The 24478-nt window shown below is 36.8% G+C and overlaps 2 protein-coding genes across 2 annotated transcripts in view; one reads left to right on the top strand and one right to left on the bottom strand.

Annotated features, from left to right (window-relative positions):
• The first annotated feature begins 4877 nt into the window (after positions 1–4877).
• DKK4 (dickkopf WNT signaling pathway inhibitor 4) lies at positions 4878–10640 on the top strand. The gene is made up of 4 exons (XM_044663546.1): positions 4878–5930; positions 6876–7029; positions 8028–8177; positions 9359–10640. The coding sequence occupies exons 1-4, from the start codon at positions 5820–5822 to the stop codon at positions 9607–9609; spliced, it is 666 nt and encodes a 221-aa protein (XP_044519481.1). The 5' UTR covers positions 4878–5819; the 3' UTR covers positions 9610–10640.
• A 91-nt stretch (positions 10641–10731) lies between these two features.
• POLB (DNA polymerase beta) overlaps positions 10732–24478 on the bottom strand; it is a 30187-nt gene continuing 16440 nt past the window's right edge. The window contains exons 10-14 of the mRNA XM_044663540.1: positions 23266–23336; positions 21986–22072; positions 14345–14409; positions 13404–13543; positions 10732–10927 (exon numbers count right to left, since the gene is read on the bottom strand). Of these exons, the coding sequence (XP_044519475.1) occupies positions 10833–10927; positions 13404–13543; positions 14345–14409; positions 21986–22072; positions 23266–23336 (458 nt within the window). The 3' untranslated portion in view covers positions 10732–10832. The remainder of the gene's footprint in view (positions 10928–13403; positions 13544–14344; positions 14410–21985; positions 22073–23265; positions 23337–24478) is intronic.

Consider the following 24478-nt stretch of genomic DNA (forward strand, 5'->3'; position numbering starts at 1 on the left):
CTATTATAATTTAAAAAGATCATATCAGGGGTGGCTAGGTGGCTCAGTGGATGGAGAGCCAGGCCTAGAGGCCGGAGGTCCTGGGGTCAAATGTGGCCTCAGACACATCCTAGCTGTGTGACCCTGGGCAAGTCACTTAACCCCCATTGCCCACCCTTACCACTCTTCTGCCTTAGAACCAATACACAGCATTGATTCCAAGATGGAAGGTAAAGGTTTAAAAAACAAAAAGATCACATCCATCTCTGGGGTAGGATAACTCACTGGGAATCCCATGCTTCTTTATGGGCTTGGCTAGAAATCCTTTATTATTTGTCCTTTAATGGGCGAACAAAAGTATCCCATATTTTAAGGCCTGGTGAGCTTGAGTATATGTAAGAAGAGCCCTGACGCTGAAGTTTCCCTGGTCTACCCAGGAGGTGGCAATGAGCCAGAGAATCTATCTCCAAATCATACTCAGGCTCTTCATCTCAGAATCTCTCCTGAGGCTCCTACCTTTGATACAAGGGCTTTATGAACGGGTGTGCTGATAAATGTTTAACAATCAGCTTTAAAAAAAAAAAAGGTCCTGACATACTTTTAAGTTTAATCTGTATTATTAACATTTTCTCCATCACTTAATTCTATACAATCAACAGAACAATAAATCAAACCTCAATTTCCAAGGTATAAATGCTGACACTGAAAATTTAATAATTGGTTTGTGCAAGTTCAAGCTGGCTGCGGCATATCCTGGTAATGATACCATCCTACTAATCATCTAGGCTCCAAAAATGTCATTTTAGAAAAAATTCCTCCCTCTCCCTAGGTTACTGCTAACTCCATTTAATTTTTTTAAAAACATTTTTATTTCATCAACTTCTATTTCTCAATTACATACAATTTTTCAAACATTTGTTTTTTTAAATTTTGAGTTCCAAATTCTCTCCTTCTCTTACTCCTCAAGAAGGCAAGCAATATATCAATTATACATGTAAAATCATACAAAACATATTTCTATATTAACCATATTGTGAAAGAAAACAAGAAAAATGAAATTTAAAAAAGTATGCTTCAATCTGCACTCAGAATTCATCAGTTTTCTCTTTGGAGATGGCTAGTATTTTTTTTGTCATGGATTCTTTGGAATGGGCTTTGACTTGCTGGAGTAATTAAGTCTTTCGCAGTTGATCCACCTTACAATATTGCTGTTACCGTGCACCATGTTCTCCTGGTTCTGCTCACTTTACTTGGTATCCCTTCATATAAATCTTGGGTTTTTCTGGAACCATCTTGCTCATCATTTCTTATCGCACAATAGAATTCCATCACAAACATATACTACAACTCATTCAGCTATTCCCCAATTGCCCATCTAATTATTTGCCAGTTTCTGTTGATTAAACCATAGCATTCCTTGCATCCTTAGAACTAGAAATGTACAAATTGTTGGGTTAACCTTTGGAAACCCAGATGTCCTCCAGGCCAGGAGAAAGCTTTATTTATTTTTTTTTTAAACCTTAACTTCTGGGTATTGGCTTATAGGTGGAAGAGTGGTAAGGGTGGGCAATGGGGGTCAAGTGACTTGCCCAGGGTCACACAGCTAGGAAGTGGCTGAGGCTAGATTTGAACCTAGGACCTCCTGCCTCTAGGCCTGACTTTCAATCCACTGAGCTATCCAGATGCCCCCCAGGAGGATGCTTTAAGGAGAATTGTACACTTGTTTGTACCGGTATGTGATTTGGGGTTTTGGTTTTAAAGGATTGCTCTTTTACAAAAATGAATAATATGGAAATGGGTTTGAGCAATAATATATGTGTCACCCAGTGGAATTGTTTGTCAACTCCGGGAATGGGGAGGGATGAGGGGAGGGAGAGAACATGAATCATTATCCATGGAAAACATTTAATAAAAAACAAACAAAAAAAGGATAACTTTAGAATTGGAATTGTAGAACGACTTTAGTCCTGAAATTTTAGAGATTATCTAAACCAGTGGTTCCCAAACTTTTTTGGCCTACCGCCCCCTTTCCAGAAAAAATATTACTTAGTCTCCATGGAAATTAATTTTTTAAAGATTTTAACAGCAATTAATAGGAAAGATAAATGTACCTGTGGCCATCACCGCTCTCCTGGATTGCTGTAGCACCCACCAGGGGGTGGTGGCGCCCACTTTGGGAATCACTGATTAATCCAAACTGATTTTTTACTTGGGAAAATGGAAGCCCAGAGAAGTATCTTTTATTTCTAGTCATTGCCACTAACCAGATATGACTTTAAGCAAGCCACTTAATTTTCTTAATCTACAGTTTCTTCATCCATAAAAAGGAGTGTTGGATTACATGAATTTTAAGGTCTTTGGGCTCCTTCTGTGATTCTTTAATGCATGGCTTATTGGGGGCAGACATGTGACTAGATCCCATCTCCTGACTCCCTGGCCAGTGCTCTATATATCTCTTTGCCTCCATGGACCCTGATCTTGGCCTCCTTGTTTCCTTTTTTTTTTTTTTTTCTATTTTTATTGCCAGCATCTTAGTCCAATCTGTCATTACTTCTGGGCTTGAGCGACTGCAATAAACCTCCTCACCAGTTCCCCTACGTCTAGTGTTTCCCACAACCAGTTCATCCTTTACTCTATGGCCTGATCGCCTGACTTTCCTGCTCAAAAACTTTCGATGACTTTCTTATTAATGGCTAAATTTAAACACTAACTCTGTTGGTGACTACCCGTGCCATCTTGGGCAAATAAAAGTATCTCTGGGCCTTTGTTTCTAGGACTAATTCTGTGACCCTCTCTTTGTTGTGGGAGAAAAACCCATGTTTGTAGCAGAGGCTCTTTCCAAGAATGGGAGACTCAAACTCCCTTCATTCCAGAAATAAGAAGAGAGTTTTATTTGAAGAAGAGGTTTGTGTTGGTATTATAGCCTCAGGGCTGATGGATTAGCCCAGGGATTCCTAGAGTGGCCTCTCCAGAGCTGATAGAATAGCAACTATCCAGGTGTGGAGTGGCAGCTCTGAGTGTGGAGAAATAGCTCAGAGCTCTGTGCATCAGGGTTGGGCGTATTTATTAGGGCGTGAGGGCTGGTCATCTCCCATTCCAGAAACCCTGGAAAATGGACATGGCCAAATTCAGGTGGGTTTGACATGTACATCACAGGGAATGAGGAGCATGAGTAGGTCTGGGAGATTCTTCTGGAATTCTAAGGTTCTCTGTGCACAGGTCCTTTGTTCCCTGCTGTCCACTTTGTCATCATTGGTCAGTGTGGGAGAGGTCTCTCTGCCTTTCTGCAATGAGAATATGGGGATGGTGGTGGCACGCTGGAGGACCGCCATAGATAATTAACTTTAATAAATATTATTAATTATTATTAATAAATTACTAATAAATAATTTATTAACTATTAAATTGACTAAAATTAAAATAATTAAATTAAATGATTTAAATTGTAAAATAAATAAAAATTTCTTATTTTAATAAATAAAGTAAATATAGGAGTAATTAATAAAACAGATTAGGCACAAAGCCAATGGCCAGTCTAGAACATCACAGATCCAAAACAGAATGGGTAACTGATTCGTCTACCATTCAGGCTTGACTCATGCTGAAACTACAGTTGATGTTTAACCAGTGCTAACTGGTGAGGACTACAAGATTTTATATTATGATGATCTTGTTCCTGTTAGTACCCTTCACTGCCTCCATCATCTTGGTTTTCAAGGCCCCTCCCAATCTGGATCTAACCCACCCTATCTTGGACTGACCAGCTATCTACGGCATCCCACCTAACCCTGACTATTGACTGTTGTCTAACAGAGGCAGTGCTTTCTTTCCTCCATGCCTTTTCAATGTTTTACATATCCAGAGATATTCCTTCATCTCTCTGAGATTCCTCCCAAAGGCTTCTTCTTCCATGAAGCCTTCCCTTTTCCCCCCATTCCGATAATATTTACATTTTTAAGCTACTTTTTACACTCTACTTGGTACCATGTTTTTTTCCATACATCTCATCTTTCCTTTTAACATCAACCCTTTGGCCAAAGGGACTCTTGTTATTTATCTCTAAGGCCACATACTTGCTATCTTATTAAAGTGCATTTTCTCCAGTGAGAGGGAAAAATGAGCAAAAATGGCTACCATTACACTTTATAAGCAGTAAATAGTCTGGTAAGGCTATGGAAGGGAAGAAAGAATCTTACAGTAAAAACTTGGATCTTGCGTAATCCGTGTAACTCATTTTATGTTGGTTATCATCTATGGTTGGTTTCAAAATGGAGAGATCTCATATTTGTCAAGGAAGATTTAGATAAATTCCAAAGACAATGATACACGTATAACCCAGTGGAACTGCTTGTTGGCTTTTGGAGGGGGAAGGAAAGAGGCAGGGAGGGGGATCATAAATCATGTAAAATGGAAAAATATTCTAAATAAAAAAAGGGAAAAATGAAAAAAAAAAGGGGGTAAATTCCAATGTATTGATATATTGTGATAGCATCTGGAAACTCGATAAGCCACAAATGAAAATGTGATCACAGTTGAAGTCAGTTAGAAACACCTCACATCTGAAATCCTGGAATGAGTTTAAACTGAAAAACGATGACAATGAAGAGGGAAAGGAGCAATTACTTTGACCTCTCTTGAGGCTCCAATTTTAAAGTACTTAAGATATGTCCAGCTACCTGACTTCTTGACTGTGCTGATGGAAAAAACAATTGGATAGGAAGGAGCTGGAGCTGGAGTAAAGCAATTTCTAATTAAGAAGCTTGGAAATGGGTCAAGATAGTTCTGAAATCAGCCAGTACAAGGAGTCTGCTTCCATTTAATTCGAAAGAATGTGATATAAATTACATCACATATAAAATAAACCAATAGCCTTCTGTTAGTTCTTTCAAAAGCGGTTATATAACTCAGTAAAAAATGGGCTTTTTGCTACCATCTATAACATCAAAAAGAGATTTTGATTTTTTAATGGATCTCATCTTTTTCTGAATTAATTAACCTTAACTTCAAACAATTTTGTTTCATTTTAAGGTACATCGCAGCTTCTTTCCAAATTGATATTTAGTTGGAACAGGTGTTATTTTGGCAGTTGCTTTTAAGCTGGTAGGATTTTTACATCTGGATCCCAGAGCTAATCAGAAGGTGTTTTCTACCTTTTTCACTATCTGAGGCAGTTTAAAGGTTCTCAGTATATTTTGTAACTCATTAATTTTTGGCATCCTCTCTTGCATAGAGGCCAATATGAATCATTCTTTCTTTGAGCACAATTAGCTGTGAAAACAGATCTTAGACTTTCTTTCTTTCTTTTTTTTTTGCAAAGGATTATTGAAGGTAGGAAATGCAGGTGATTATCAGAGTTTGCCTTTGATACAGACATCCTGCTCCTCTTGGAGCCCTTTGAACTCACTTTGATATGCAATAATTAGGAGGGATTCAGCCCCAGGAGGAGAAGAGGCTGCTGCTGCCCGGCCTCCTCTCTCACTCTATTGAGTCCTTGTTTTGAACTATTGATCAAACAGATTTGAAGGGATTTGTTGAAGCCTGTGTGGGCTGAAGAGGAAGGAAATGTTGGGAGGGGGGGAGAGGATGAGAGAAATGGGCACATCTGGCTATAAATACTTCAGGAAGGAGCCTACTGGTCAGGTTTCATTCATCACATTTCACACACATTACTTAGCCTTGAAATTGTCTTCTGCTGCAGAAAAAACTCTGTGAGGCTTTATATTCTTAAGTCTTGGCAAACCCAATCCCAGTTTGTAGAAGCCCCTGTGCAGAGAGGCAGAGAGTGAGGGAAAACTGTAGCCTCCTGAGAACAGCAAACCTGGGATCTGGACACCTGAAGAATGGTGGTAGTTTTCTTGCTGGGACTAAGCTATCTGTGCTCTCCCCTGGGAGCCTTGGTTCTGGATTCGAACATCATCAAGAGTTCTGCTGAAGTGCAAGACCCTCGCAAGGTAAAGCTTGGTCTGGGCTGGGGTTAAATGCTTGGCATCTGGCATGCTGGATCCGGATCACTGTTGAAGTCGCAGGTTTTAGAACAAAATCGTTAAAATGGATAGTTGTCTCCATCTGAGCCAGGGCACTGACATAGGCAATAGGAATCTAGTAAAATATGGTGCCTTGGCTCTGGTGTCCATTTGTTGATTTACACGATGAGATTTGTCTTTTTCCATACATAAAGTGAGCCTAATATTCTGGGCCCTCAACAATGAGATGCTGAGACTCATTCTTTATTTTTTTAAACCCTTAATGTGTATTAGGTCCAAGGCAGAAGAGTGATAAGGGCTAGGCAATTGGGGTCAAGTGACTTGCCCAGGGTCACACAGCTAGGAAATGTCTGAGGCCAGATTTGAACCCTTCTTTAAGTCTGGCTCTCCATCCACTGAGCCACCCAGCTGTTCCCCCTAAGATTCATTCTAAAATTAAACCTACAGTATATTGAGGCTCATAGAAAGAAAAGAGCTGAACATGGGGCACTCTAGAAAAGCCATTTTAAGGATAAAGAGCCTAACAAATTCATTTTGTTCCTTGGCATCCTTTACTATATGCCAAAGCACTGCATTTTTTGGAAGGTTCACAAAGAGCAATGGCAATTCCATGAATGGTGTAAAGACAAATACAACTGCATGACATTCCAGGATCTTCAGAAGCCCGGCCTCTTGGATGAAGGTGGCATAGAGTAGATAATAAATGCTTGTTGGAGGGAATTTTAAAGTGCAGCCATATAACTCATCCTGGCTTTGCTTCTCTACACCTCAGGTCCTTAAGGAAAAATGAGGAAGGTGGATTAGACAGATAACCTTTAAGGTTTCCTCTACTCGAAGCCCTTTGAGATATTTAAAATATTGATTCTCTTAGTCTGTATTTTGTATTCAATGGAAATATTTTTTACTCCACAGGGTTCTTCACAGTGTTTGAATGACAGAGACTGTGGTGCCAAAAAATTCTGCCTCAGATCCAGAGATGAAAAGCCAATCTGTGCCATGTGCCGGGGGTTGCGGAGACGGTGCCATCGTAATGGCATGTGCTGCCCAGGGTCTCTCTGTGTCAATGGTAAGCAGGCATGAATCCATGCAAAGGCAGTGCATTCGGTGGTATAGACAGCCTTTCTGACCCTGTACATGAACCATGTATAAAAGAGCTAGACGGTTCCTTGTCGTTTTCACTTTAACTTATGCTTCCTTAACTCAAATAATGCTTAATGAGTCATTCTTAGTTGTATCAGTGTTGACAATTTGTCACTTAAAAGTTAATGATCTGAAATTTAATGCTGTATCTTAAAATTAGTCCACGTACTTCATACATTCCTCTCTTAATGACAAGAGGACTTGCACTGTCTAGATCAGTGATGGGCAAACTACGGCCTGTGGGCCAGATGTGGCCCCCTGAAATGTCCTATCTGGCTGTGTGACATTATTCCTAATCTGACGAATATGATGAGTAGGATACAATACAATGAAACTTCTAAAGAGTTGCCTTAGAAACAGACTGACAGATGAGTATTTCCTTTCTTTTGGCCCCCTCTTTAAGAAGTTTGCCCATCACTGCTCTAGGACATATATAAAAAAATCTTCCACCGAAGTCACCCTCTATGTCTCATCATAGTGCATTAGTGACCCGTGCGGGTTATGCCAATGGACCACAAGTAGAACCTTTACCAACCTGGAATAGCTTGAAGCGTATACTGTATAGATGTGTGTGTGTGTGTGAATTTAATAAACATTTATTAAAAGTTACTGGAGATACAGAGATAAAAACAAACAGTCTTGGTTCTCAAGACCTTGCATTGTACCAGGATAATACAAAATATGTAACAAACTGTCAGGCAATCCATTTTTTGGCCAAAGCAGTTCAAATCTATCGGAGTTATGTTCTGCATCACTGGAGGGTGTATGAATAATGATGAAATAATGGTTTTTTGAGGTACTGAAACATGCAATGAGCATAAAGTAACATAGAAGTAGAAAACACAGGTGCTGCTAAAACTAGTATGATATGCTTGTGTGCTTGCCTCCAAAATCTGTAACTAGTCTTGAATGACTGTCCCTCAGATGTTTGTACACTCATTGAAGACACAACCCCAGTCCTGGAGAGAAATGATGACCAGGAAGGCCTGGATTCTAAGGGGACAACTCAGCACCCAATTCAAGAAAGCAAGCCCAAAAAGAAGCCCAACACTAATAAACCTCAAGGCAGTAAAGGTAAGGGTAACACCGTAACATAGTATTTAGTAAAACAATTTTCTTTTTTCCTCTAGGCTTCTGGGATTAAGGAACTAGTTGAAACAAAACCTGCCTTCTTCAGTACAGTATTACAGTAACTTTTTTTCTCTGTATTCTCTCTAACCTGGTCCTGTAGAAAAGCAGCAGGCTCAACCTTATGGGAGATAGTGGATAAAGAACAAATCTGGGCTGAGGGGGTAGGGGACGTGAAATTGGAAAAGCAGAAATCAGTGCAGTACAACATGAATACGCTAATCCCAAATTAATTGTTGACAAGAGAACCCACCAGCTGATATCTCCTGACCCTTAGACTGCACTAGTAAAAGAATTGTACTCTTTTTATTTGTGGAAAAACAAAAGAAACAACCAAATTAAGTGACTTTTTCTTTATGTTTCATTTTCTTTTAGTTTATAATATATATTACTAGAATAGAAGATCCTAAGCTATCCCACAGAATTTTGAGATAACTCTATGATTAGAATGTTTTCTGTAAGAAAACAGATGGCAATAATTTCCCCTCTAAAAATGGTACACATAAAATCATTTGTACTAAGACTATTTCATGGTAATTTTTAGGTATGAAAGCTTAATGCTGGTCCAGCCCCCAATCCCATGGGAACCTAAAAGCATTGATTTTGAGAGGTGGAAGGGACATTAGTAGCCTAATCTAATCCAACATATACCCTTAAAGCAGTCATGTTAAAATTGTGGCTTGAAAAACTAGCAAGGGCAATCAGATTAAAATGTAATTGGGAAATAACTGGGAAACAATAAAGCAGATAACATTGTTTTTTTTTTTTTTTGAGTCAGAATATGGCCTGCAGGGAGCTGTTTCTATTTGATTTTGATATTAATGCCTTAAAGATGTTTCTTACTGAAAGTTTTTTAGAAACCTATAGAATTTTTTAAAAAAATGTTTTGACACAGACTAAATACTGCAAAATACAGTCCCTCAAAAGTTATACAAAAATACCTAACAGAATGCTAAGCTATGGAATTCATTAAGCCATTTAAATTATAGTGCACTGAATAAAAAGGCAGCCTAACCATTCTAGACCTGTCTGACAGGTAGCATTGCAGCCCCTCCCACTCTTTACAACTTTAGCACTCTCCATTTTTCATGCAGTACTATTAAAAACCTATCTTGATTTTCCTACAGGGCAAGAAGGAGAAAGTTGTCTACGAACTTTTGACTGCAATCCTGGACTTTGCTGTGCTCGCCATTTTTGGACAAAAATTTGTAAGCCAGTCCTCCTGGAGGGGCAAGTTTGTTCTAGACGTGGCCATAAAGATGGTGCTCAAGCTCCAGAAATCTTCCAGCGCTGTGACTGTGGTCCTGGACTGTTTTGCCGAAGTCAAAGTACTGGGCCTCGACAACACTCTCGTTTAAGAGTCTGTCAGAAAATCTAGTCTCTTAAGAATCTTGTGGAAATACAAAACTCAAACCGATTCTTAAAGCCTTTAATATAGACATTTCTTGTAATAGGATCATGCACCATTTGAAGTAACTGAAAGCTAGACTAACTGTCTGATACTTTGGAATTACTACTGTAAACCATGGTGGAAAAGGAGCTGGTTCTTTGTCTGTCTGTGTTCTTCAATGTACATGAAAACTGAGGTCCCTGAAAACAAAAAAATGTAGTTTTAACTTGGTGACTCACTTAATAATAAACCTTTAAAGTGGTTTCTTGACAGACATGGAAGAAAAGTGAAGGAGTCCGAAGGCAAGATTATTAATTCCTGCAGACTAATAGTGAAAATAATCCCTGTAAATATTGGTAAACCAAATAACTGCTGTTTTGATACTGATTTCTCTTCCATTAAGGCAAAAATGCCATATCATCATGCATAGGTGAAACTATTTGATAGTTTAAATTAAATGCAGTATTAGAAAAAAGGTTTTACTAAGCAGATGACTTATTTTTATGTGTAATGGAACTATAACTCCCAAGGTATTCTAGAACTGGAAATAGACATTTCACTTCTAAAAACCTACAGTTTGTACTTATGATATTTATCCATAACACTTGAATGATAAGGCCAAGAAAAAGGGAAGACAGTTTTAATCCTTGTAAAACATAAGCAGATGAACTATTTTGATTTAGAAACAAACTTATGATTGCTAGTTCTTTTTCAAGGGAAATTGCAGCTGTTTAAGTTATAAGTTTTAGTCCCCCCAAAATATGGGATCAATAGGGGAGTGAGATGGATTTATGAAAATCTCTAATTTCTAGACAAATAAGCTATTTTCCCTTCCTGAAGCCTACACACAATGTATCTGGTGGAAGTACAGTTGGGGCCTAGGAAGAAGCACTGAGAAATCTTTTTTAATTGGATAAAAAGTGGTAAATTAGAATCTCTATCAGAAATCAATTGGCTTTCTTTCTCTCTCTTCATGGCATTTATCTTAATTCTTTAGTAAAAAATAAACATGAATAAAATGTACATATTTAAATTGACCTATTTGCTAATAAAATAAGAATAATACCATTTGATTGTGCTGGACATTTTAATGATTACAAGGCTAAAAAGTGAAGAAGAAGCTATCATTTATAAACAGTAAAGACCCTTACAGAAGTAAAGTTCAAGAAATAAACATTGCTATGTGGTGGTTCTTGGTACTGTCAAAGGCATCACTCGCTTCTGTCTTTGGGTTCTCGGTATTTCCACTGGATATAATCAAAGATGTCTTTCTCACTGTCCACTGGGAGGGGTTCTCCAGCAACTCCTATAACATAGGGAAGGTGGAAAAAGATTTCTAAAGACAAGATTCTGGAGTTTTATTCTTATGGCTTCAGAATTGAGAGTTGTGAGGGGACCATTCTTCAGAACAAAAGGTGATGCAGCAGAGATTAGATCTCTCTTCTCTGCCTGGGTTTTTAAGGAATTCTGTTAGGTACATACCCAAACCACAAATGGAACTTTTGGGCTCTTCAGCCATAGTATCGAGACTCTTTTAAATGGCACTAATTTATCTTCCTATTGGACCTTCACTGTAGCTACTGTGAACTTAGACTTAACTTAAATGTTAAGTAGTCACAAAATCCATATTTATAAACAGCTCTAACTGCATTTTGTATATATAGATAAGTACATATGTGTGTATACACATAAAATATTATAAGCTTTTTTCTTCCCAGAAAGGTAGAATTATATAATAAGGCACATTTTAACGAGGTTCATACAATATAGATATGGACAATGGTAAAAAAAATTTTTTTTCTATTAATCTTTTATTTTTATATCACCATAATTTCCAAATACAACCCTCCCCTCCCCAACCATGAAAGACACCCCTTGAAGCAGAGATTGAATGAGGGGGAAGTAGTCCAATAAAATCAACCTATCAAATATATTTGATAGTATAAACAATATTCCACACTCAAGAGTCTTCCCCACAAGAATTCCTAGAAGGGGAAGGAAGAGCATTTTTCCAACTAATCTGCTGGACATATCTACTAGATATGCTTGGGCATTATAATTATAATTTTTGTTTTCTACCTTTTTCATTTGCACTGTGATTACCATGGATTTTGTTTTCCTGGTTCCATTTACTTTACACTTTGTGAGTTCATATATATCTTATTGTCATGAATTAATTAATGTCCTTTGAAGGGTAGGCAATGCCTTCTATTTAGATGTCCTTAACACTTAATTTGAAGGTTAATTTGGACAACTGCTTGATCACATGGGTTGATGGGGATATGATTGGGGATGTAGACTCTAAACGATCACCCTAGTGCAAATATCAATATGGAAATAGGTTTTGATCAATGACACATATAAAACCCAGTGGAATTGAGTGTAGGCTACGGAAGGGGAGTGGAGAAAGGGGAGGGAAAGAACATGAATCTTGTAACCATGGGAGAACACCCCAAATTAATTAATTAAATAAAATCACCCCCCCAACAAATAAATAAATATCATGAAGGTTAATTTGGTATGTAAGAGCTATTCTGTGAATTAGAAAAAAATCTTTAAAGTAATAAAAATGGGCTTCTCCTTGTTATTACTAATTGTTCGCTGGGTTTTGATGTCTAGTAGACATCTCAAACTCAAAACAAAATTTATTATCTTCCTCTCAAACTTGCTCCTCCTCCTGTTTCTGTTGGGGGCACCTGTCACCTAGGTTCATAACTTTTAAGCCATGTTCAACTCATCAATTTTATTTATTCCACATACCAAATCAGCTAGTTGCCAAGTAATGAGATGTTAGGATGTAAGCATCCTGAGAGTAGAACTGTTTTATTTCTTGCATTTTGATTGCCCAGTGCCTGGCACATAAGTGAATGCCTGCCGATTTCTCTCTCTCATCTGTCCTCTTATCTTCACTTGCACAGCCACAACCTTTGTTGAGTCCCTCCCTTATCACCTCTTTACCTGGAAAACTTCCAAAAGCCTCTTGTCTTAAGCCACCTAATAACATACAGCCTCCAAATTAATATTCCTAAGACACAGGTCTGACCATGTCACTCCCTTATTTGATCTTCGGGGGTTTTTCTATTGCCTGAAGCCAAAATATAAAAATCTCCTCAGCTGGGCATTTAAAGCCCTTCCCACTTAATGTTTCAGGCTTATTTCACACACTCTACATTCAAGTCAAACTGGCCCACTTGCTGTTCCCAGTGCTCCACATTTCATGTACAAGTTAACCCTGACACCCTTTCTAGCAATGTACTGTCTCTTCACAAATCTCTCTGAAAATGCTTTATTTCTTTTAACATTCAGGTAAGGTGCTACAGTAAGCCTTTCCTGACTTCCTAGTTCTAAGTGATTTTTCCCTCTTCAGATTTTCTTGTATTCGCTTATGTCCAATTTCTTATTAGAATGTAAGCTCTTAGAGGACTCCTGAAAAACAGGACTATTTTTATTTTTGTGTTTATACCTCTACATCCATTGTGCCTTGCAGATTAGGTTCCTAATAAATGCTTATAAGTTGACAGGAAAAAAGTAGGTAACTTGCAAGTGTAAGAAAGGTTACCTTAACAGGCATTATGCTTTGATGGGAATGGGAATGTTTCCTGGGTCCTGAGTACTGAGTACTGCCTCTAAGTCACTGATACAGAGGCTTGCTAAAATGATTTTATTTTAGCACATTTATTAGAAAGCACACATCATTTACTGGAAAGTTTCCTAACAGGTCAAATTTGCTAAGAATAAAATTTCTCTGTAAATGACTTTCTTGGTTGAGAACAAATACTCACCAGTGACTCCCAAAGGCCGGATCGTATACTCATTGATTGTAAAGCCCATTTCTAGGGCATGGGCCCTCATATTCTTATTGAAAATATCGCTGCCAGTAAAGTAGAGAACACCACAGTAATACTGGTCCTTGGGAATCAATCTAAAAATATGGGCAAAATGTTTTAGGATTTTTAAAGGGATCATTGAAGGAAAAAACAAACACCTGAAAAAAGTTGCTAATGATAAAAACATCATATGTAGGTAGTGCTTTACGACCCTGATAGTGCTCCAATAGCCCACTGAGATAGGCAGGTAAGACAGACATTCCTATTATGTCTATGTTAGGGATAAGGAAGCATTGACTTCCAGAGATGAAATAACATGCCCATCATGGCTCAGGGAATATCCAAGTATAGATGGAATTCTATCCAGTCTATTGATACTAAGGATTCAAAATACTCTGCTTGCCTAGATGGCCAGATAGCTTGAAGAAAATAGTGCCATGAAAGTGAAATTTTGTTGATCTGAACTTAAATATACCCATGCTAGGGCTAAGGAAATTCACTACAGGATGCTAGGAGGCAGTGGGTAAAGCAAGAGTGAAATGGCAACATCCTTGAATGTTTTGCTCTAGCAGGCTACACCTTCAACACATAAATCTTTTTAAGAACTAAGAGGTAAGATTTATAGTTCATTATAATATATTGCTTCTTTGTAGAGAACAGAATATTTGTTTAATGACTGAAGTCAGAATTTAGAATCAGATTTCTTTAAAGACCTTCTCACACTGAATAACATCTGCAGAAGGAACAGATGATCTCTTGAAAATCAGAAAACAAGCCTAGTATGAACAAAGACATAAACTCCAGGGTTTGTCTAATTTCTAGAAGAGAACTAGATAAGAAGGAGAAACAAAGAAGAACATTTCTTAAGTAGGTTAAAGACATATTGTGGACAATACCTGATATCAATTCTTCTGTAAGGATATGGAGCTTCATCATCTTCACTTGACAGCTGACAAACACCCTAAAAATAAAGCAAAAAAAGTTAAAGAACAGAAAAGAGAATTTCTAAAAACTTAATGTTTACTTTTAATCCACATATTTTTTTAAAATGCAGATGTTTAAGTTTATACTTTTGAAAGCTCAAGTTTTAAATCAGAACCCTCTGTCTATCTTATTAGCCTTTTACATTACTACCTTCTCAGTGAGTTCCAACCACTGAAAGATCTCATTAACAAAATACAATTCTTTTTATATTTAAGACTTCCCATAACATGGCTCCAATATTCCCTTTTAATCTTATTACAGTGTATTCCTCTTTACATATTCTCTATTCCAGCTAAGATGGAGTAGGTAGATAGGTAGCTCAAAGGATAGAGTCCCAGGTTTTGAGTCAGGAAGTCCTGAGTTCAAATATGACTTCAAATACTTACTGGCTGTGTGACTCTGGGCCAGTCACTTAACCTTTGCTTCAATTTCCTCAATTGTAAAATGTAATAGTATCTACTTCCAGGAACTGTTGCGAGGTTCAATCAGATAATATCTGTAAAGTGCTTAGCACTGTGCCTGGCATAGTAGGCACTATATAAAGGTTGCTATTATTATTAATATTCCTTTGTTCCCAGATCTTGTCCTGACTTTTCCTGTGACTCTTTATATAGCACTTAAAATTGTGTGAAGTTCCTTCTTTACACACTGAGCCTCACAACCCTTAGATCTGGGTGCTTTAGGTATTATTATCTTCATTTTATAGATGAGGAAGTTGAGTCTTTATGGCTCCTGTAGAAAGAGCCATATCTGGCCCATAAAAGAGCCAAATATGGCTCGAGAGCCATGCGTTGCCAACCCCCGATCTAGGGCCATATGGTACATGTGCCAGAGAGGGCTGCACTCCTCCCCTTCTCCATGCATGCCTGAGGACATTTCATCACCCGTCCCTTTGCTTAGCAGCCCAATGGGAGCACTTCCTCCCTCCCTATCTGGGGTAAGGGGGCAGCTCACATGTGACAGTTTGGGAACTTGGTCTCTAAAAGTTTTGCCACCACTGATTTAGGGGAAGGGAAAGCAACTCCTACAGTGAAGGGATCAACTGCCCCTACTAAACTGAAAGCAAAGCAGCCTAGCTAAAGTAGCAAGGAACTCTAAGGGAGAGATAGGAGGCAGTTTATGATTTCTCCTGAAATCTAGATGGAGATAGCCCAGGATTCTGAAACCAAAAAAGCCTTGGAAATAGCAGTGGCCTCTAGGCCACCAGGCCTGCCTCTAGCTCATGCCCCATAACTATCAATGAGAGGACAAACCTTTGCAGAGAAGGGGTCTACCTTCTTTGACACCAACAACAGATGACCAACTATTGACAGAAAGGTAAATCCAAGAGCCCTGGGAGTGCCAGGCTCCTAATCTTCTGATCTTGCTTTTACCTTAGCCTAATGGGTAGCAATACCCATGAAGATGTGGCCTGTCAGTTGCTTCTTCAGGAATTTCAGACACAAAAAACTACTAAAGATCCCCCCAAATCCTTGCCATCAAAGTCCTTGGGCACTGTTAAATGATTTAACTGATTGGATTTTATTGGTAGAACTGACATTAAAAATAATGAATTATCGTTTGCTTTGCTGTTACATCCTATGGGACCTTTCCATCTTACTTTGAAGCTGAAAAGTGCTATACGTGCTGTCTCTCTCTGCATTAGTATGCTAGCCCCTTGAGAGAAAGAACTTTTTACTTTCTATTTATATATCTCAAGCACTTACAGTACAGTGCTCTGCACATAACAAAACACTAATAAATGCTTTTTCATTCATCTATTCTTCATTATTTAAAAAAAAACCCTAAAATCTCAGGGGTATAATTTGGTCTAAATTGTTGTACTTTAATGAGTCCCAAAAGACTAGATTTTCTTAATTTGGGAGACTTTGGTGAAGACTTTCTTTCTTATACAGAAAGGGCCAGTGGCTAGAGATTAATAAAACATTAGGCTAACTTCACAACAAGAAGCTCATCTTCCTGAGGCATTAACAAGTTTCAACTCAACTTCTTTCCTCAACTGGATAAGAAATTATTTCCATTTGGAATTACCATGCGGTAATACCTTACGGATATGACTGTTTTTGTTCCTGAAGCAAAGATCTTGCTGTTTGTCAAGTTAGTAAAAGGATTTTATCTAATGGTTTTACTACTTTCCTCAAGGCTAATTTGATTTCCTGCATTTTTGCTGGAGAGCTAGTGTTAAAGAATTTCTGTGTATTATTGTAAATTCCTTGCTGGATAGAATGGATTAGTTCTGTTTGGCATTTCAATTGGATGGATTCATGTTGAGTGTTTGAAATAAAACCTCTTTCATTTCCTTAGGGGATTCTAGGTACCTCCTATTGTCCTTGAAATTCTTACCACTCTACTCTATAGAAATTATTTGATGCCAAGCTCACACTTAATACTACAGTTTAACTGATTCCTATTATAGTTTAAATTAACAGACATTTAAAAGAAGAAAATCTAATTTTTTTCTTCTAAATGATATGTCTAAAGAAGGAACAGTTCAATTACTAGACTGATTAAACAAACAAACAGATCTGGAATTGCCCCAGCTTTTAAAAGACTGATTTATTGCTGCTAGCAGGACTTAAAAAAAATTATAACACATTCTGAGGATAACTTTAACACAACCTGGATGCTCACACCTTAATAGATATTTAGGAACAATGTTAAACTATTTTGTTGTAGGAGATCAGAAAATGTTCATGATTGCCAGTCTGTATGTTAGAGCAAGGGTCGGCAACCTTTTTGGCCGTGAGAGCCATAAACACCACATTTTTTAAAATGTAATTTCGTGAGAGCCGTACAGTGCTCATAGTGCGCGCTCTTGTAACAGTGTGCACTCCTGTAACAGCTCCTGAAAAAAAATTGACTTTATGGCTCCTGCAGAAAGAGCCAGATATGGCTCAAGAGCCATATGTTGCCAATCCCTGTGTTAGAGTATTGAGAAGTCAGGGAATGGTTTTTATGATAGGACTTTGATAGTTTAATTATACCTTTTAAATTTAAATTTACTTTAAAACTAGGTAGGCACCTGTATCTAGGGAATCCTAAATCATCTCTTCTATTGTTTTACCATCTGTTCCTATGCCTTAGTAGTCATTTTCTCCATTTCAGTCCTATGATTTCATTCTCACTTCTTGTTTTTCATTCTTCAATGTTTTCCTCAGCAGCTTTTCTCTGTTTTATAGTCCATTCCCAAATATTTCATCAGTCAACAAACATTTATTAAGTACATATATGTTCCAAGCACTGTGCTAAACTAAGGGGGTACAAAGAAAGGTAAAAAATGGTCCCTAACCTCAAGGAACTCACGTTCTCATGGAGGAGACAATAGGATGCATAAAAGTTAGAGTAGATGGGAGGTAAGTGATCACAAAGGGTTAAAAGCACTAGAACTAAGGGGTCAGGAAAAGGCCACCTGAAGACTATAGGATTTGAACTAAGTCTTTAAGTAAGCCAAAGAAACTTCCAGAGACTGAGGGGAGGAGTATAAGCAATCCAGGCATGGGGAAGAGGCAGTGCAAAGGCACTAAGATGGAAGACAGGAGTGCTGTGTACAGGGAACAGCAAGTAGGACAAAGGAAAGGGATCAAAGAAGGTGTGAGGGTGAGTAAAATATAAAACTGGAAAGGGAGGAAGGAGCCAAGTTGATAAAAACTTTAAATGCTAAATAGAGGGTTTTAAATATGACCTTGGAGATAACAAGGAGACACATAGGCAAACCCATGTTTTAGGAAAATAACTTTAGCTATATGGGTTATAGTGGGGAGAGCCTTAAAGGTGGGAGATCAATTAGAAATCAACTACACATAATCATCAAAACAATTTGGTACTGGCTAAGAAATAGAAGGATGGATCAAGACAACAGATTAAGGGTAAATGATTTTAGTAATCCAGAGTTTGATAAACTCAAAGATTCCAACTTTTGTGATAAGAATTCACTATTTAACAAAAACTGCTTGGAAAACTGGAAAACAGTATAGCAAAAATTAGTTATAGATCAATAACTCACACCCTATACCAATATAAGGTCAAAATAGGTAGATAATTTATATATAAAGGGTGATATGAGTAAATTAGGGGAACACAGAAATTTACCTGTCAGATCCATGAAAACAGGAAGAATTTATGACCAAAAAAGAGATAAAGAACATTACAATGTATAAAACGAATAATTTTGATTAAATAAAAAAGGTTTTGTGCAAAAAAAAAAAAAAAACAACAAACCCAAAGCAACTTAAGATTGGAAGGGAAACAAGAAACTGGGAAAGAATTTTATAACAAATTTCTCTCAGAAAGGCCTCATTTCAAAACATATAAAGAACTAAATCAAATTTTTAAGAATATAAGTTATTCCCCAATTGACAAGTGGTCAAAAGATAAGAATAAGAAGTTTTCAGATGAATAAATCAAAGCTATCAATAATCATATGAAAAATTGTATTAAATCCCTCTTGATTATAGAGAAATGTAAATTTAAACAACTCTGAGATAACATTTCACATCTATCAGATTGGCCAATATGTTGGTAAAAGAAAATGATAAATGTGGGAGGAGATAGGGCAAAACTGGGACAATAATGCATTACTGGAGTTGTGAATGATCCAATCATTCTGAAGGGCAATTTGGAATTATGCCCAAAAGGCTATAAAAGAATGCATATCCTTTGATCCAGTAATACCACTACTAGGTCTGTATCCCAAAGAGATCAAAAAAAGGGAAAGAACCTACTCGTACAAAAATATTTATAGCTGCTCTTTTCGTGGTGGCAAAGAATTGGAAACTAAAGGGATATCCATCAATTAGGAAATGGCTGAACAAATTGTGGTATATGATGGTGATGGAACACTAGTGTGCTATAAGGAATGATGAAAAAGATGATTTCAGAAATAGCTGGAAAGACTTATGTGAACTGATGCAGAATGAACTAAGAAGGACCAGGAAAACACTGTACACAGTAATAGCAATATTGTGGGATGATCAACTGTGATACTTAGCTACTCTCAGCAATACAATCATCCAGAACAATTCTGAAGTACTTATGACAAAGAATGCTATCCACCTCCAGGAAAAAAACTGTCTGGGTTGGAATATGGATCAAAGCAAACAATTTTTCACTTGTTTATATGGGTTTATGTTTTGGGGTTTTCGTTTTATAAGATTATTCTCTTACAAAAATGAACAATATGGAAATAAAAAAATAGAAGTCAACTGCAACACTCTAAATTGAGATGAGGAGAGCATAAACTAGGGTAGTTACTGAGAGAGCGGTGAAAAGGGGATATATACAAATGTTGTAAGATAGAAAATGATAAGATTTGTCAAGAGACTGGATATATGGAGTGAGTGAGAGTGAGGAGTTGAGGTTAGGAGCCTGGATTACTGGGAGGATAGTAAAGCCCTCCATAATACTTGGGAAGAGGGGATTTGTTTGGGGGAAAAGATAATGAGTTCTATTTTGCACATGTTGAATTTGAGATATCTATGTAATACACAGATTGAGATGTTCAAAAGGCAGATGATGATGTAGGAATGGAGTTCAAGAAAGAGCATAGGATTGGCTATATAGATTTGGGAATCATCTGTGTAGAGATAATTGAATCCCAGGGAACTGATGAAATCACCAAGTCAGATAGTATAGATGGAAAAGAGAAGATGACTTAAGAGAGAGCTTTGAGGGACCTCTACAGTTAGTAGGTATGACATGGGTGAAGAGCCAGCAAAGTAAGCTGAGGAGAGGTCAGCCAGACAGACAGAAGAATCAAAAAAGAACCATCACAAAACATAGAGAGTGTATCTAGTGGGAGGATGTGATCAATAGTGTCAAGTACTACAAAAAAGTCAAGGAGGAGAAGGAGAAAAAGACTTTAGATATGGCAATTATGAGATTATTGGTATATTATGATGAAAATAATACACAAAAAGGTAAAATTAAGCTTCCCCCAGCTTTACAAATAAACAAACTGGCTTTGGTACTTTACACAACAGTATCAAAAAAGGGTCTCTATGAGTTACAGAAACTAATAATATATCTGTGAAAGTCAAGTGCTTCCTATCTTGTGGATCGTAAAAGTCTTATAGTTTCCTAACGTTATACCTGGTCTGAGTTACTCTACTTAAAAGTAGCCTCTTTCCCCTTTTATTACTTTGTTTCCTTTTGAAAAATGGTTCTATATGAAGCTCCTTTAAAATAAAATGTAATATATAAATGAATAACAATTATTATTATATTATTTAGCTAACTGCAACATTACCTGTATATAATTTTTTATGCTTTTGGCCTGCAGTTATGCCATTCAGAGTAGAGTCTCTGAAAGTTTAACTACGATAGCTAAGTAATTGTATAGTGTAGTTAACTCATTATTCCTGAGAGGTTTTTACGAAGGTAGGGGTGGTTGTCTGTGTATGATGTCCCCAGATGACGAAGTTCTTACTCTATTTATTATGGGGCAAATTAATTTAAGAAAGAAATGGAATTCAGACCAGAGGTTTTACACTCCTAAAGAGAGGCTAGAAGGATATAATTACAAACATTAATGAGCCAAAAGGAAAAGGATTTTCTAGATTTATGAAGAAGCCTTTCCGCTGGTATTTATAAAGAACTGTTTGATAATCTATCTTTAATCCATATGCAGTTTTTTCTTCTTGCATCTTTATCCCCTAAGCTTCTAGGAAGACTGAGGGATTATGATGAATGATCAGACTTCATTTTATTGTAAAAAACTCTTGTAACAGTGTCTTTTTTCCTTCTCTAATCATGCCTCTTTTGTATTCCCTATCTCTTCCCTCATGCATCTTTCTGAATGCCTCCTATTCCTTTTCTCCCCTGTATTGCTCTAATAGACTAATACTTTTCAGATTAATTCTAGTCTTGATGATGGAAGAGGTCTTCCAGAAATTTCAAATTAGCTGTGAATTTTAGGAATGCGGCAATTTCACTAGAGTAGATATTTATGCTGACACAGATATTTAACCCACTATAACTTTGTAGGCAGATGGGCTTTGAGAGCTGTTGCAGCCAAAAAATTAATCACTTTACAGTCAACTCTGGATGAACCTTTCTGAACTTGCTAGATTTGTTCTTGGACACAAGACATGCAATTTACTATTGCTGAAAGCGTTTCCAGTTTCATAGAACCTGTCAGAGATTATAATATGCTTATCTAGCTTTCAATAACTCAGGGTCACCTTCATATTATGATGAAGCATGAAAGCAAGCATTAAACAAAGAATTTTTGTAATAAATTTACTTTAATGATAACAATCTTGTATCTAAGTAATCTTAGTAATTTTTAAAATAGCAGTTGCATTAAGAAGCATTGCTAAATTCCCTTGAGTATCTTACTTCAACAGTAAAGATCAATCACAAGTGGGAAATTTTAGGCAAATACTTAAATAAATTTTTCCTTAATCTGCTATAAATGTCAGTCTTGTTTATTGTAATACTTATATTTCAGTGCATTTAGACCAGTAACCAATCTGGTTGATTACTGAGAAGGTTAATGAGAAGTCTCCAAGGTTTTTTCAATTGTGCTACTCAAAAAAAAAAATCCAAAACCTTACCATAAACTTTGTGTCCCCCTTTGACAAAGTATCTGTGATGAAGTGGACTTTCTGTAGTTGTTCAACAACTTGATGCAACAGCTTGGGCTGCAGGATCAAAATTAGTGAAACAATTAAGAGGAAAAAAAAAAGGTTAAAAGTTAATGAAGAGGAATTAAAAAATCAAATTTCTGAAGATGTAGGAAAGAACTCCTGGTATTATTTTCTTCATTAAGTAATTTTTTTCTCCAGCAAAAACTGATATAAGTAAATGAAATACATACATACATACATACATAATATACACACACACACACAAGAAAAGACAGTTGTTCATTAACATCACCAAACCAGGAAGCATACATAATTCATATTTTTATTTGAATAAATCATATTAATAAACTAGGTGATAATTAAAGCATACATTTCCTAAAACAAATTTGATATATTTGAACCTCTTCTGATGGTTAGTGGTATTTTTTACAGAAACACGTAATTCAGAGTTGGAAGGGATCTATCTCAATGTCACTGTCTACTAAAATACCTCTTTTTAAATTTAAAAAAAAAATAATTTTTTTTTAAACTCTTATCTTCTATCTTAGAATCAACACTATGTACTGGTTCCAAGGCAGAAGAGCAGTAATAAAGCTAGATAATGGAGGTTAAGTGACTTGCCCAGGGTCATACAGTTAGGAAGTGCCTGAGGTCAAATTTGAACCCAGGATCTCCTTTCTCTGGGCCTGGCTCTCAATCCACTGAGCCACCTAGCTGCTTCCGCCTAGATCTTTTTAAAACTGCTATGTAATTAGGTTTCCCCTATATTATAAAGTTGACTTCTTGAATTCAAATATAGAACCTTACATTTATCCCTCCTTCTTACTCAATTCAGACCAGTGTTCTAGGTTGTCAAGATCATTATGGATCCTGTATTCCAGTGTGTTAGCTAGACCTCCTCAACATTTATGTCATCTGCATTTTCATTTATATCAATTTTGTTTTAACTGAAAAATCCTCATTTCTTGAAAAACTAACTATAATATTTAGTACTAAATCTTGACACACAGTCAATCAGCAATGGGAAATATTTTACCAAAACCAAACCCCTTCACAGTTTAACTGCTCTTTTCAGAGCTTGTTAGGGAAAAAGGTATCATTAACTACTTTGTCACAGAACAAAAACTCTTAAAATGAGTATCTTGTTTATTTTTATATGTTTATAACTACTCAAATGTCAACAAACACAAAAATGCATGAGTATTGCTATGAGAAACTGACTAAACTTAATGGATGGACTTAGATACCTGTTTAGCTGACTCAGAAGTGAAACTAGGATGGGTGAGGAGAATATCCATGTCTCCACTTGACTCTGCACCTGTGGATATAAATACCAATAAATTAAATTCTTAATGCAAAGTTATGAAATCAGGTAGACATGGAACCAGGTTGATGATAGGAAGATCCTATTTTTTGCTCAACTTTCTATTTCAACGATATTCATATTCAGAGCAAGTTAAATGCTCTTAACTGTCTATCTATTCAGATATACTGATGATGTCAGCAGAATCTAGGATAAATACAATAACTAGTACTAGTTTTATACAAACAACCATTACTTCAATGTATTAGAAAATGCATCTATGGTTTAAGCTCAAAATAGAAAATCTTAATTAACTGGAACATTCATGTATTTGGATAAGTTAATATTAATCAGAAAACCCTTGTTCAAACCTTATGGTTGGAAACTTTTCATAAATATATTGGTACACTTTCCTGTCCTGGTAAGTACAGCATTGTGAACATAAGATTTTTTGGTGACTGAGGATCTTCATCCTAAACATCAATGAATGATCTTTGTCCAGTACTGTAAACAAGGAAGAGATTAGATTGAATATGGGCTGATTCTAGGACAGATCCTAGATGTTGCTTTTAAAAATAATTTCTTCATAACAGCTTGCTTTCCTGCAATTTGCCTCTTCTCCCAAACATACTGAATTCACTCCATGCCCACCAAATTTAAAACCATTGAGAATTCTAGTCAATGGGTGCTCACTGTAGTTATTTTATTTTAAAGTTCATAACTCCACAGAAAAAGAGAATGAAGGCAGAATTCTTTCCTGGATAATGGCAAGCAAATAATTCTGTAAATGGGCTCCTGACCAGATGCTTAACTAGAAATGATAACATCCTTCATATATTTATTTACATTCCCTCCCAACTGGGTACCAGGGGAAGAAATAAGATTTCTTCTTCCTAATGTTAATATTTCTAACCCCTTCTCTCAATTGTTGCTTCCAAGTTTTAACTCTAAGAAAAGAAAGGCAAGGTATTATTCCTTCTGGTTTCTCCTACAGTAGGTTCTTATTGCAGTTGCCAATATCACTTCTGACTACCTAACTTCTGCTTCTTAGGTAAAAGTGGCTAAATATGGTCAGATCAGTTTTCTAAGAGTATTTTCACAGATTCTGAGAAAGCTACTATAATATCATCCTACAACAAAAACAAGGTAAAACTTGA

Source organism: Gracilinanus agilis, chromosome 2 (assembly GCF_016433145.1).
Source record: "Gracilinanus agilis isolate LMUSP501 chromosome 2, AgileGrace, whole genome shotgun sequence".
Classification (NCBI taxonomy): domain Eukaryota; kingdom Metazoa; phylum Chordata; class Mammalia; order Didelphimorphia; family Didelphidae; genus Gracilinanus; species Gracilinanus agilis.